At 29.4% G+C, this 15,285-nt stretch overlaps 1 protein-coding gene across 2 annotated transcripts; it reads right to left on the bottom strand.

Annotated features, from left to right (window-relative positions):
- Nucleotides 1-9,334: 9,334 nt before the first annotated feature.
- Nucleotides 9,335-11,379, bottom strand: LOC109160785 (two-component response regulator ARR4). Of its 2 annotated transcripts, none has more exons than XM_019309028.1 (5): nt 11,173-11,379; nt 10,994-11,070; nt 10,805-10,882; nt 10,601-10,668; nt 9,335-9,723 (listed from the first exon to the last, which is right to left on the bottom strand). In XM_019309028.1, exons 1-5 carry the CDS (start codon nt 11,330-11,332, stop codon nt 9,435-9,437), a joined length of 672 nt encoding a protein of 223 aa, XP_019164573.1. In that variant the 5' UTR covers nt 11,333-11,379; the 3' UTR covers nt 9,335-9,434. The 2 variants fall into 2 exon arrangements, with proteins under 2 accessions (XP_019164573.1, XP_019164574.1); XM_019309029.1 differs by having other exon boundaries at nt 9,338-9,720.
- Between the last annotated feature and the right edge of the window lie 3,906 nt (nt 11,380-15,285).

Genomic DNA, 15,285 nt, shown 5'->3' with positions numbered 1-15,285 from the left:
CACTAAAATATAATTCTTAAAATTTATCCTTTCTACAAATCAAACAATAAAATAGAATTATTATTCTTTTCTTTATCCATTTCATTTTCTATGGAATAAGATTCATATTCTTCTAAAATTTATTATGTGAACAAAATATGTTCAAAGCAGGTAGCTAATAATCCTAATATGACCATAACATCAAACTAGCAATGTGAAAAATGTGCATGGATTATACTAACCGTAATAGAGCTTGCCCTATGGATCCATACCCCCTAGGCCTACCAAGTTTAGATTAGTTGCTAGATGAGATTGTTGGGAGTGAATTATATTTAGCTTAAGGAAAAAAAAAAATATGAGACTGTCTCACAGATCCTTGTTCGTGAGGCGGGTCGGATCATATAAAATGTAATACTTATATATATTGAAAAATGTAATACTAATAAGTAATAAAATGTTTATTGTTTTTATGAGAAAGTATAATATATACTTTTGAAGAAAAATGTAATAATTTTACATTTTGATTTAAAAATATTACATTTTCACTTATAAATAAATAACAATGGAGGCATTATTAGCTCTTTGTGTTTCAGTAGGTTGAGAAAGTATATGAACAGATACTACAATGTAATAGAGCTAGTAGCATTCAAAAAAAAAAAAAAAAAAAAAAAAAAACAAACACTTGCCTACAATAATAAACATTCTATTCCTAATTAGTATTATATTTTTCAGTATAAGTGTTACATTTTCATATTGACTCGACCTAATCTGACCCGTTTCACAGATAAAACTCCGTGAGACGGTCTGTTATGGTTAACAAGCTTTTCAAAGAACTAAAACGGAAGCCTAGATAGATGAAACTAATGAAGAGTAAAGTTATGACAAATTGATCACCAATAGCATTAGCCCAACATCTTCAAAATCATTTTCCATCAATTTTTTGGTTTGTCAAGAAAAATGAAATGGTATGTTTTTATTGAAGGAGGGATCGGAGTTAGGTTGGAACTAGGTGGTTACTGGTTAGAAAACATGTTTTTTTCTAGTATCAGTCTTATGGATTCGTAACATAACATGACGAAATAGGAGAAATTTAAAATTAAAGTCACAATTAAGATTAGTTAAAAATATACGCAGTTCTTAATAATGATTTTGTGGTCTAACAGCACTAAGTTACTCTTTTATATGGGAAATTATGAGTTTAACCCCTCAGCGAAGGCGATATTGACTTTTTGTACTAAAAAAAAAACTATGATGACAGTTTCACACTTACAGGGCATTTGATTTACTGTAATTTAGTTGTAGTTGAATTGCAATTCAGTAGATGCCTCAATTACACTGTTTGGTTGGAGGGAATTGCAATTCCACAAAATTACAATTCCCTCTTTTTGTTTAATTGCAATTCATGGGGGTACCCCATGAATTGCAATTCAATGAATTTGAGAAAGGAAAAACATATGAAATGACATTACTATTCTTGGTTGTTATTACTATTATTATTATTACACAAGGGTATTTTAGTCTTTATACAACTTATTTCCTTCTCAATTCCAATAATTGTATTTCTCACTACCAAACAACGTAATTCAAATTTCTACTTTATTATGACCTTATTCTTTTCCCACCGAATTACAATTCATTTCTCCCCTAATTCCTTTCTTCCAACCAAACGCCCCGTTATTTCACATTAATTCTTGCCTTCAATTTTTTTTTTTTTGAAAAGAAAAAGAAAAAAATAGTGCCCATTTCGAAATTTGGTCAAAGGAAAAAAAAATTATCAATTTTCACAAAATAAAAAATAAAAAATTATGTTATTAATTTTTACTCACAAAACACTTTTCAAATTCTTCTGTTTCAACTCTTTCTCGACTAGACAAATTATATTGTGGACCATGATTTATATTGTAAGGTAGGCCAGTGATATAGATTCATTTTTAATATATATTTTAATTTTATTTTTAGTGTAATACATGTTCATTTTTAAATAATATGCTAAAAATGAACCTATATTAAATTATAATGAACTTATTAAAAGTGAATCTTTAATATAGTAAAATGAACCTTCAATAAATTAAAAATAAACATATATATTATGATTCATATTGTAATGTAGATCATATATATGGTCCAAAATATAACAATGATCTCAACTCTTTTATCTCCATGTTATTTAATACTGTAAAAAGTTTCCTACCTACTCTCTCTTTTGGTTAAGACCCAAATTATGGGTCTAGAAACTTAATTGCTTTATTTTGATTTTTGAGTACTACAAAGTCCACATGACCACAACTACAAATCACAAATTGATATATATGCAATATGCATCATAGTCTTCTTTTTCGGTCATGCTTTCCCTTTAGATGAAATCTTGTTTCTAACATGTCAGCATCCATATGGTCAATGAATTCCTATTTTCTTCTTTTATGTTTCTATTTAATATTAAGATTGTTATGTTAACTTTTGCATTTGATGCTCAATGTACCCAGTAAACCTCGCTCTTATCATAAATATATTCTGAGTTGCCAATTGTGGCCGGACTCGACTAAGAGGATGTTAGTAAGAATCAAACCCGCGACCTTTAAATATGAAAGTCATGCTAAACCCACTCAACTACCCCTTTCAAAGCATTTAGTGCATACTTTTCATTGTTTGAACACATTTAATTATTCTTCTTCTCCCAAAGGGTTGAATCCCCAACCCCAAGGCTCCCACACCCCGACCCGACAGAGCATTTGGGAGGATGTAAATCACGGTGGCTCAATGGCTCAGCAAACAGGACCAAATGCGGTGCGCACAAGAGATCTGCGTGCCCACTTTGGACATAATCCCCACACTACTGCCGTCGAGGTTGGAACATTAGTCTCTTCTCTCAAATAATGTCTATTGAACCATTGTGCTAAGTCCGTGCGGCCCACCTTCTAATTTTTCTAACCAAATCTTTAGTAGGAAACATACAAAATTGATCACATTTTCATTTTATAACCATACTTGCTTGAACACATCAACACTTGCGTAAAAGTATAATACATTCTAATTATTTCATATAGAAGATTTGATTGAAAAAAAAAAAAAAAAAAAAAAAAAAAAACTTAACATGACAAAAGAATTAAAAGTATATATTAAATATTCAAATATAATGAAAGTAATGTTTAGACTAAATATGAAAATAATCTAATACTTGTGGGGTGAGGAGAAAATAATTCAAACTAAAAGAACATTCCATTATGAGCTAGCTAGTCTTAACAATAGGTCAGTAAACCGATTCTATCGCGGGCCGACCTAAAACTGAAACACGGAAATTTTAATAATAGCGTATGAAATTGTTGATTTTTTAAATTAAATGTGCGAGTCAAATATTGTTGATTAAATAAATATCAAATAAGAAAAAATTTAAAATTTTAAAAGAAAAAATAACAAAAATGAAATAAAAAATATACATTGTCAACAACAACAACAACAACAACAACAACAACAACAAATTATTGTACTTTGTATTTGATGAAATTATATTAGTTCTTTTATATCATTTTTTTTTATTGAAAATAAAGAAGCCAATTCATTAATCATAGGTTGAAACGTTTACAATGAAGATCAATGGAATAAACAAACATTCTTTAAAGTCAGACATAGAAACAACTTTCCTACTACAGAAAACTTGTTTCGCAGACTGTGTTACAAATTTGAAGCTAAATTCATTGGATGAACTTAAAACTTCTTTGATATTGTTAATGATCTGGTCAAATGTATCCAAGACCGACACTTGTTGAGAGGTCTTGCACACTAACGATGTATTTATTTCCATTCTTCTTTCCATAGATATCTCCATCAGGCTGAACTGCATGTCATAGTTTAGAGGAGTCTCTTTTATATTGTCATCATCATTGCCCAGAATGACTAATTTTATGTTTCACACTTAATGAGAAAATAACTTGCCAATTAAACGAGGGGAAGAAAGATAAGATAATTACTTGTATATATAGGGCACAACAAAAATGTTCAAATTGTCTCCCGAGACTCAACATAGTGGTTCCTCATCTTACTTAAGTCACGATTGAAGGTGTGTGGATTGAATCCATTTGTGCTCATGATCAGATTATAGTCTGACCAATTAACTAATTGTGTGACTTACGATTTACTTCTGCATTGCTTTAGGAGCTAATCTTGTGAGCTTAGAATTGATTAGTTGAACTAAATTAGAGCACCTAAGTATTAAAAAAAATCTTCAAACTATAGGTAATGATTTGATTGAAACGTAAAAATGGGAATGACATTTAATATTTCAAACAACCCCATAACTTTATGGTTGAATTATTAAGGCTATGACAAAAACCAACTCAATGATATTTGATGTAAGCGATTTTTAATAAGATGTGACCCTTCAGTCTTCAGACGTACCTAACTGCCTCAAAATTCAATGTCCATCCGCAAGATTATAAGTTAAATTATGATACTCTTATCTGCAAGAGATAAGTTAAATTTTTGTTTATACTTTTTCAGTTGAGTCATTGAATATTTTCCTAATACAATTTATTTATTTTTGTTTATAGTTTATAGATTATTACACAATAATAAAGTTTACTTAATACATACTCTTAAATAATAATTGCAGATCAAAGGTGGAAGTAAATATAACATCACTCACTTTCTTTCTTTTTTTTTTTTTAAAAAAAAACAAATATATATATATATATATATATATATATATATATATATATATATATATATATATATATATATATATATATAAATGATATCAGTTTTGCCAGACTAATCTAAGTCCACAAGATTCTGCCCTAGAGCCACTGCAGAGGTAAATCCGTAGTCGCGCAATCAACTCATCGGTCAGACTCGATCTAGTCTCCATAGGCGCACAAGGCGGGGATCTAATCTGCACCTTCCATCATTCTCTGTTACTTTCAATGGTGACATTAAGTCAGGCGACAAATTACTATGTTAAGCCCCGGAGGTAACATTACTCACTTTTACTCTGTATAAATGGTGTTTAATAGGAGGTAGGTGCGGGCGACTGCATAAATGGAGTACTAGTTCAGTTTTCACATTGAAATTCATTGGGAAGACTATGGAGGAATAATGAAGTGTGGACAATTATTAAGCATTTAATTTAAATATGTTGAATATTGTGATTATGAACATTTAGAAAATTTTGCTTATAAACAAGTAGTTATCATATAATCGAGTCGGGATAAATTTGAATTTTTTTTTTAGACATTTTGATTAATTTTATATATTTATATGTCTAAAATGTTGAATGAATGAAAGATAAAATTCATTTTCAAAATACACTCACGAAACCAGAGACTGAACTCAACCAGCTCAGCCGACGTCTAACACATTTATTATTGAAAGAGTGACTTTTTATTTCATCCAACTACCCGAGACCTATCTGAGCGAATCCATACATTTCGGTCAAAGGAAATATGAACCGACACGTACATACAGGAATTAGACGTATCCAACGTATTAATATGGATGTTATTTAAAAGATATCAACAATATATTTTTAAAAATATTTTTATACAATGATTTTAGTTATACAAAGAGAAATCTGGAATAATATATTTAAGTTATGATGAATCAATTTGTATCATTTTAATAAACTTACAATATTATTTTTATGAATTTGAAAAGTAACAATTTTAGGCATCGCCATTTGGTATCATTCATCATTGAATGGGTAGTGTGATGAAATGAAGGAGACGATCATAATATATATTATTAGTACATAGAGAATGGAAGTTTAAAGAATTATTTATTTATACAACTCATATATGTTTGTAAGCTGAACTGGAGATAGAGACTTGAAATATGCATTGCATCTATCTACACGAGGACTTCACTATCTACACACTGCTTCTGAGATGGCAATTATCCAACTAGATGTGAACTCAGAAAATATATTGTTGGGGGGAGTTATTGAAAGCCGAAGTCCAGCACAAGTGGCTAGAAAAATTGTTTGAGGGAGACCTGCACGACTAAGTCCAGCATCTTGTCTCTTAAAAATGTATGTGGCGATATAAGGAAATAAAGTTACGTCTTCGTACTAGTTATAATTTTGGATGTATACGTAGTAGTAAATAATTTATCCTAACAAGTGATATCAAAGCTAAGAAACGAACGGGCGGCAGGCCAAAGGAGGGCCTGATTGATCAATGTTGGCAACTTTTGTTGCGCGCGCGCACACATACATACATACACACATACATACATATATACATATATATATATATATGTGTGTGTGTGTGTGTGTGTGTGTGTGTGTGTGGCCTGACAACCGGCAGTTTTGGGTTAGGGCCAATTCAACCCAACAAAAAAATTTTATTTAACCCAAATAGATAAGCTCAACAGCCACGTAAAACTAATGAGTTGGCTTAATTGACATCCCTTGGTTCAAGCCCTAACAATTAGATATATAATAGGAATATGAAGCAAAGCAGATCCAACCAGGCAAAAACAGTGATGTGAGAAAGGAATTTGCTATTCAACAATCATACTATTCCACCAGCAAAAAAAAAAAAAAAAAAAATTAATAAATAAATGGTCCCCAGTTATGTCATTGTTACTCTTTATCGCTACCAATAACCAAGTGTGAATTGTACTTTTCTCTCATTTTAGTCATTTGTCAATATGAAATCACATAGTCTCACACATTGACGACCCATGTTCATTGGCTGCTGTCAATATAAGATTTGCTACATTTGAATAGTAGAATGATGTTTCAAAAGAATAAAAAGTACGATTTCTTGTGCTTATAATTGGTATAAGAACATCCGCATCATTTGGGGAGAATTGGGGGATAATGTAAGAGTGATTAGGAAAGAGGAAGTGGGAGGAAAAAAAAAAAAAAAAAAAACTGAAGCGTCAAGCGTGCTGTCAGTGTGCCTGACCCGTACACGGGCGCGTGCACGCGCATAGCCTGTTTTTTTTTTTTTTTTTTTTTTTTTTTTCGTCTGACATTATTTTTACATTTGCAGGAGGATTCTTCCTTCAAATAACTCCACTCCACATCTTTTAATATCTCCATCTAAATTTATTCATTTGACATTAACCCCTTATTAACCTTTGGTGTTGATGCTCTAAGTGTAAATAGATGCTTCAATAAAATTGGGATTTGTAGTGGGAAAAGGATAGCTTAAGAATGTGAGAAAACCATGAAGCTAAGAAAGGTTATGTTACTAGTTTGTCTCCATTGTATAATACTACTTGATCAAAACTACTTTAATGATATTCTCTTAAAAACCTTTGTTACAAATTAGATGAACTTTTTAAGGTTTACATATTTTAAGATTTAACATTAAGTAGTTATTATATCATAATGAATTAAAAAAAAATATCATAATGAATTGAATGAGATTCACAGTACGAATTTATTGCATGTATAAAAAATTTGCAGTCAAATATAATTTTACACTCATTTATTTATATTTACTTGTGGTGAGGTAATATGATAGGCATATTAATGATCAGGTCAAGAGGCTAACTAGACCTAAATTGAATCCCACCTTCAAGGCATGGAACCAATCAAAAAGATCGGGAAAAGACAATAAAATGGTCAATTCTACCACCACTAGGTCTATTACTAAGAATATGACTTTCGAGATTAACACGTATCGTGATTGACTTAAGTTGTCAATGTTGCACTGTTGCATCAGAATTTATACCCATCAGCAAAGAACCCAACATGTATCCCTATTTTGACACCATAAATAGATACCTCTCTAGATTAGCAAAGGGATCTGATTTCTTAAACTTAGTGCACTTCCCATACCATCCATTATTATAGAGCCTCCTAAGCTCCTTTAATTTGTTATTCTACTTGGATTGTATTACAGATTCATATATTTTCAAAAAAAAAAAGTATTACAGATTCATATATTAATTTAATAAAATATCTATTGCCTTATTAATCATATCTCTCCATTGTATTTCTATTATTGTACACGTAGTGAGAGCAGGTTTTTAGTACAATTTGTGAGCGCATATAACATTTTATGTGTATTATTAACTTATATTTGTAGTGAATATTAAACATATATATACTTTAATACAACAAGAAATCATGCAAAAGGAACATACCAACTACACTTATACAAGTGTTTTCGCTACACATGCTACACATGTATAAGTGTAGCATATGGGGGTGAATGAAAAAGTGTAGGCTTTTCGCAACACCTATATGGGGGTGACAATTTCAAATTTAATTTCAAACTATTATTTTTGTCATTTAACACCCTAAACTATCATATTTTAAATACTTTTGATCCTTTCGGTGACTTTTCCATTGAAATCCTATTTTAGATAAGAACATTTTCGTCCCTTCGACCGTGGATCTCCTTCACCCGGCACTTGTTTTCATCTCCTTCAACCCGGCTCCAAATCGTCCTTCACCAATGGCAATACCAAGTACGTGAGGACCTCCAAGTGCGGGAGAATCATTTTGCAACCTAGTTTGAAAGCTCAGGATGTCGCCACCCAGTGAGCTTCAGTCTAACTGCAATTGTTTTAGTCCATAATTCTGTGAATCATCTACTACAGTTGTAGAGCAATCAAAAAAACAAAGAAAAAAAATAGAGAAAGAAGTCTCTTTTTTGTCATAGGAAAGTACTCTTTCTTAAAATAAAATTTCACTGAAAAAATTGTCGAAATGGATCAAAAGTGTCCAAAATATTATAGGTTGGGGTATTAAATGACAAAAATGATAAAAATATTATAGGTTGGGGTATTAAATGACAAAAATGATAAAAATATTATAGGTTGGGATATTAAATGACAAAAATGATAATATGAGACTAAATTTAAAATTGCCACAAAAAACAAGAGAACTTCGTTAAATTAACTCTTTTTTCTTTTTTTTTTTTTTGAAAAGAAATTAACTCTTAATTAAATAAGACAGCGGAGGAGACAATATTGAAATTAACGGGGGAAGTTATGGATTATATATATTGTATGGGTTAGCAGATATTGTGAGACAAAGTGTGCAGAGAGGAAGAGGTATAGATGGAAAGGGGTCCCCCATACACTTGTATAAAGGGAACATATCAAACATGTCCAACTCAAATCCGAATCTAATATTCCTTTTACCAGACAAGAATTGACTACATTATAACATCTTATCAGAATCAAATCATTCTAAATCCCACATTTTCATTTCTCTCACCCACAATATATCTATTACTCCTTTTCTCATTTTATTTTATACCACAAATCTGTCATAATGTACTAATGCAATTTCAAGATTGTGTTATCAGTTATCACACAAAATGACTAGGTAATTAAGAATGCCACCATTTGAAAATCAATAATAATAAGTTTAAAAAAAAAATTACAAGCCAACAAAAACCACACATAGGATAGGAGGGGGAAATTGGCTTTTCTGTTGTATAACACATTGAGAAGAAAGAAAAGAAAGAACTAATGTTATAGTACCTAGTATTCTTGTTTCATTCCTCTGTCTTAGGAGATTCAAGTAGTTCAGGTGAGGAAGGTGATGATGAAGTGGAGGATGATGATGATGAAAGATCGGTTGACGGATTTGGAGACAGCAATGGTGATGGTGAAGGCAAGGGAGGTGACGAATCCTCCGACATTTCTTGTAACTTTCTCTTGTTTATCCCGCTGTCTTCTCGTGGATCCTTGTCCTCGCCAAACATGTGACTCTTCAATCGTTTTACATCCGACAGTTTCACTGGCTTCAACAAAAAATCTTCCGCCCCCTCTTCCAGACACCTGCTATTATCACATAAAGGCAACAGAAGATTTTACTTAGAAAACGGTTCGTTTAAGTGCAATGTGTTTATAGAAAACTATCAGAACATTTTTTTTTCCTTTCTGTAAATTGGCATGGGGAAAATCAACTCTGGAAAATAAACTATTTAAGCAGAAAAGTACTCTGTTTTTTTATCTGTTTAGTAAAGTACATATTTACAGTTCAAGTAGGTGAATCGAGGGATCCCAAAATCATGTGCATTTCCTTCTATGTTTACCACAAATCCACAATAGAACTAAATTTTTATACAAAATGGTGATTCTTTATGGATATAAACAACATTGGAATGCTCTGGATATGATATTCTATTGCATGACCTCCAATGCACTATTATAGTATGTTAAATGTATTAAACTAGTGAACAAGTGGCAATCAGTTTATTGATTTAAGTCATCTAAGACGACCGATTAACAAACTGTTTCGCTAAAGTCAATCAACCAAACAATTTATTGTTAACAAATGGCAATCCCAATCGGAGTTCTCTGCGTCTCTTTACCTCCTTTTTCCTAACAAAATTTCACTAAGAAAGAAGGGGAATGATAGGATCTACAATTTTCATGCATTTATTCGTTTTATTTTCCTTTTAAGAAACAAACTAGTTTTGCAAGAAAAGCAAATATGCATAGTTCCAAATTAAACTCAAACAAGAACATTCACACCCTGTGGAGGATTTAAACAGTAATGTTAAACAGTCAAACCATCTCGAATGATTAACAAGAGGTTTTCGTGTTCTTGAATGAAGTTAAGTCCAATATTCAGCTGTAAATTCATGGCAATCTCAAAATGGAAACAACAACAAAGCAGCATTGAAGAAATCAACACTAGTACATTAAAAAATACCTGTCAATTCTTGCCAAAACATTCTCAGATGACATTATGACAACAGGAATTTCCCTAAAAGATGATCCCTGTTCATACAAACAAACTAAGTAAAAAATAAAATAAATGAACACAAATACTTTTCCAGTTAAACTTCAGTTTTTTATAATCATTTCTTACAAGCCGAAATAGAAACAAATAAAAATATAGTACAGAAAAAGGGACCTTAATCTTTTTGAGCAATTCATAGCCAGTCATTCCAGGCATGCAATAATCTGTGATTATCATATCCACCTTCAAACCCTAAATTCACATCCACAAAACAATCATCAATCAAATTTTGCTGAAACCAAACCGATAAATATTCTACATTATGAAAGAGAGAAAATCAACAAATTTATGGAATTCACTTACATCAAACCCAACAGAACTCTCTTCCTTGTCCAATCCTAAGAATTGCAGAGCTCTACTCCCACTATCCACTGCTGTCACTGCAACAAACAAATATTTTTTTTTCTTACAATCTCAGTAAAATATGGAAACTAACAGAGCAGTTGCGAATTTTCAGGGCGAAATTCCAGAGCGCGGCAAACCTTTACAGGATGTAATTTTGAGCAATTTCTCGATTACTTTCCTGTCGACGAGGCTATCGTCGACGGCAAGGACATGAACGTCGTGAGATTCTGATGGCAGCGACAATCCGGCGGGTCCCTCAGCCCTCCGCCACCGTGAAAACACCCCGTTCCTCGCCATCTCTCCCACAGAGCTGAATCCGCAAGCTTTCCGGGGAAAAAAGCAAAAGATTATGGTGATTTGAAGCTCATATATCGCAAGAACAAAATCGAAACTGAATCTCTGTGATTTCCTATATGATATGCTGTGCTATTTCCTATACGACGCACGTTGCCATCTTTCCTCGCGCACATATACAAGGCTAGGCCGTCTCTTTCTCTTCTGATTTCTGAATTTGTACATTCAAGGGCATTTTTGGAAAGCTACTCCCCCATTACACATTTATTAATTATATGAATTATAAAATAAATATATTATGTAATAATTTTAAAAGTACTAGAATATTATATAATAATATGGTCATGAATTATATAACTTAATTATCAAAATAAACAGACATAACCAATTCAATAACATTTTGTATTATTCACCGTATAATTGAGTGACAAAATATTTATAACATGTTATTCCAGATATATATAGCGTAGAGATATGAATTATAACAAATAAATAAATCTCTTTGTTTTATTCTCAAAAAAAAAATCTCTTTATTTTTATAATTATATGTCCATCTACTTTTACACAATATTTTTTTTTATGAATAATTGAAAATGATTTTGTAATGATAGATATACATTTGTGACACTATATAGATTTTTATTTTTTTTTCATGCAATTTCATCTTGCTCATTTATAATGAAATTGATCAATGGATATATAACAAGATGCTTGTCAAGAGCTACACGGTTTCAGGGTAGTTAGTGTAATTTTTTTATCATAAATCTTGCATGATCTAATTAACACTACCTTTGTCTCATTTAACTAATCATTTATTAATCAAATAAATTTTTATTAATTAATTGCTTATTTTTAAACTTTGTATACTCCGTAATAGTTTTTTAAATCGATTTATATATGTAACTTTTAAACGCACAAATTAAATATTATAGAATTTGAATTTCAAATATCTTGGATGAAATTTCGTTATAACCATACAAAACGTATGAGAACAAATGAAACAATAGAATATTTAATGAAAATATCAGTGTACTCAGAAAATGAAAATATCAGTGTACTTTTTGAAATTATGAAATTTTATCATCACAAAATTATATTCTTTTTCTTTAAATACTAGTATTTGCGCCCGTGCGATGCACGGAATAGATTTGTTGTAATATATTAAGAATATTTCGATCGATATATAATTATTTAAATTAGAACATCAAATATTATATAGTTCAATTGAATATACGGGTTGGATCATTTATGTGTTTTTATATTATCATTGTATGAATTTAAGCAAATAATTGCTCAAATTAATAGCTAATGTGTAGATGTATGCATGTAGTGTTATAACTTTGGAGATTTTTTTTTTTTTTATCATTGTTTAGTATTTTTTTATAAATTATACAAATGTGTTTGTTCTCTAGCAACTCAGTTATATGAATGAATTGTTATCTTAATTCATTTGTATGGAGGATATTTTTTTTGTCTATACATATAACAATTTTGTCATTTAAAAAATATAATATCAACGATTTTATTTAGACATTGTTGAAACATCTTTGTAGACGACATTGGTAGTAGCAACACAATCTTGTCCATGATCGTCTAGAGCTAACACCTTCAATTGATCAAGATGGGTGACTCGGTGAAAATATATAATGGTATAATATTAGTCAATTAGCGATCCTTTTATATTTTAAATAAATTAGTAATATCATATTCATTTTCAATCAATTATTCTTTTGTATTTTTAGTCAATTAGAATATTACATGGAGTGATATTTTTACCTAATTTGTGTTCCATTTTTAATTGAGGATGTATAATATTATTATTGAAATATTTCTGTTCCATTTGTAATTTACCTTTACTATTGTTTAAAATATGCACTTACTATTTATGATGTAGAATATTATTATTGAAATATTGGCGTTCAATTTTAGTTTCCCTTCCATTTTAATTAAAATGCAATGATCTAACCATTTATTTTTTTCATATTAGTCAATTATGAATAGTTTTTTATTTGCAGTCAATTATTAATATTCATTTCCTTTTAAATTTTCAATCCATTAGTAATATCATATTTATTTTCATCCAATTACTTCTCTTTTATTTTTAGTCAATTAATCAATTAGCGAACTAAAATATCAAATGCAATGATATTTTTACCAAATTTTCGTTTCATTTTTAATTGATGATTTAGAATATTATTATTGAAATATTTCCATTTCATTTTTAATTTTCGCTACATTTTTAATTTACCTTTACTATTGTTTAAAATATGTCTTTAGTATTGATGATGTAGAATATTATTATTGAAGTATTTCCTTTTCATTTTTAATTTACCTTTACTTGATAGTGTAGAATATTATTATTGAAATATTTCCATTCTATTGTTTAAAATTGTGTAAAATTTATGACATACTTGTGATTTGATGTATTATACTGTGTAATATTATTGTGAAAAATTAAAATGCAATGATATGACCATTTTTTTTCTGTTTTAGTCAATTATGAATATTTTCTTATTTTCAAACAATTGTTAATATTTATTTCCTTTTTCAATTAACCTAATGTTTGTTGCCAAGCACCTTGTGCTCAGATGGCATGTAGTGACCTTTCTTATGTGGGAAGTCATGAGATTGAGCCTTAGTGAAGGTGTTGGTTGAGAAAATATGTTTGAATAGATACTTATTTATTTACCTAATTTCCATTCCATTTTTAATTGATAATATAGAATATTATTGTGAAATATTTTTGTTCTTTTTTTTTCATCTTTTTTTTTTTTAATTTACCTTTACTATTTACTATTGTTTGGGCGATAAATCAAGTAAATAGAATTTTGTTTTTAATTATATTATAGATTTTTTTTTCTTTTTCTATTGTTTGGGTGTGAAAGTAAGGAAGAAGGATTTTCTTTTTAATAATGGTATAGATTGAGAATTTTTTTATATTTTCCTATTTAACTGAGTATTATTAGTATTAATTAGTGACTTTCGTTTCTTTTTCTATTTTTAGTGAATTAAGGATCCTTTTATATTTTTCTATTTTAATGCTAACTTTTAATTTTACTGATTATTATTAGTATTAATTATTCAGTTAATTCCATTTCATTTTCTATTTTTCGTAAATTATGAATCTTTTTTTTTTTCAATTTTTTTGTAGGATTGTTTTTACTGTTATTTTTATTATGACCCCTTTTAAAAAAAAAAAAAATCTTTCATTTTCATTGAATTAAGAATCATTTTTTATTTTCAATTTTACTGATTATTATTAGTATTAATCAGTAAATTTCGTTTATTTTTCCATTTTTAGTGAAGTAATGATCTTTTTTTTTCTTCATATTTTACTGCTAATTTTCTGACTGATTATTATTACTATTAATTAATCAGTGAATTTCATTTCCTTTTCTATTTCTCGTGAATTAAGAAACTTTTTTTATTATTCTAATTTTTGGTAGAATTTTCTTTTTTTTTTTTACTGTTATCTTTATTATGACCTTTTTTTTTTCACATCCTTACGTTTCTTTTTTCATTTTTATTGAATTAAGACTCATTTTTTATTTTCCTATTTTACCAATTATTATTAGTCATAATCAGTAAATTCCGTTTATATTTTTATTTTTAGTGAATTAAGGATCTTTTTTTACTGATTATTGTTAGTTTTAATTAATTAGTGAATCCCGTTTCCTTTTCTATTTTTTGTGAATTAAGGATCTTTTTTTCTATTTTACTACTAACTTTTTTACTAATTATTATTAGTATTATTAATTGGTAATTTTTTTTTTTTTGTTTGGGCGGGTAAGTAAGAAATGGGGGTTTTGTTTTTAAGAATAATATAGAATTTTAGTGAGTTAAGGATCCTTTTAATAGAATTCTCTTTCAATATTTAAATACATTAGCATAGTAATTACACGAAAGAAGGAAAGAAAAATTATTAGAATAATAGTATTTTCACTCGTTCGATGCAC

Source organism: Ipomoea nil, unplaced genomic scaffold (assembly GCF_001879475.1).
Source record: "Ipomoea nil cultivar Tokyo-kokei standard unplaced genomic scaffold, Asagao_1.1 scaffold2921, whole genome shotgun sequence".
Lineage (NCBI taxonomy): Eukaryota > Viridiplantae > Streptophyta > Magnoliopsida > Solanales > Convolvulaceae > Ipomoea > Ipomoea nil.
Note: the sequence above shows the minus strand (reverse complement) of the source record. Positions and strands in the feature narration are given on the sequence as shown.

Bases quoted from the DNA above. Each gene is read 5' to 3' on its own strand.
- LOC109160785 (XM_019309028.1), bottom strand. From the start codon at position 11,332: ATGGCGAGGAACGGGGTGTTTTCACGGTGGCGGAGGGCTGAGGGACCC. The intron at 11,071-11,172 runs GTTTGCCGCGCT...TGTTTGTTGCAG, and splicing joins CAAAATTACATCCTGTAAAG to TGACAGCAGTGGATAGTGGG. The intron at 10,669-10,804 runs GTCCCTTTTTCT...TTGTATGAACAG, and splicing joins AATTGCTCAAAAAGATTAAG to GGATCATCTTTTAGGGAAAT.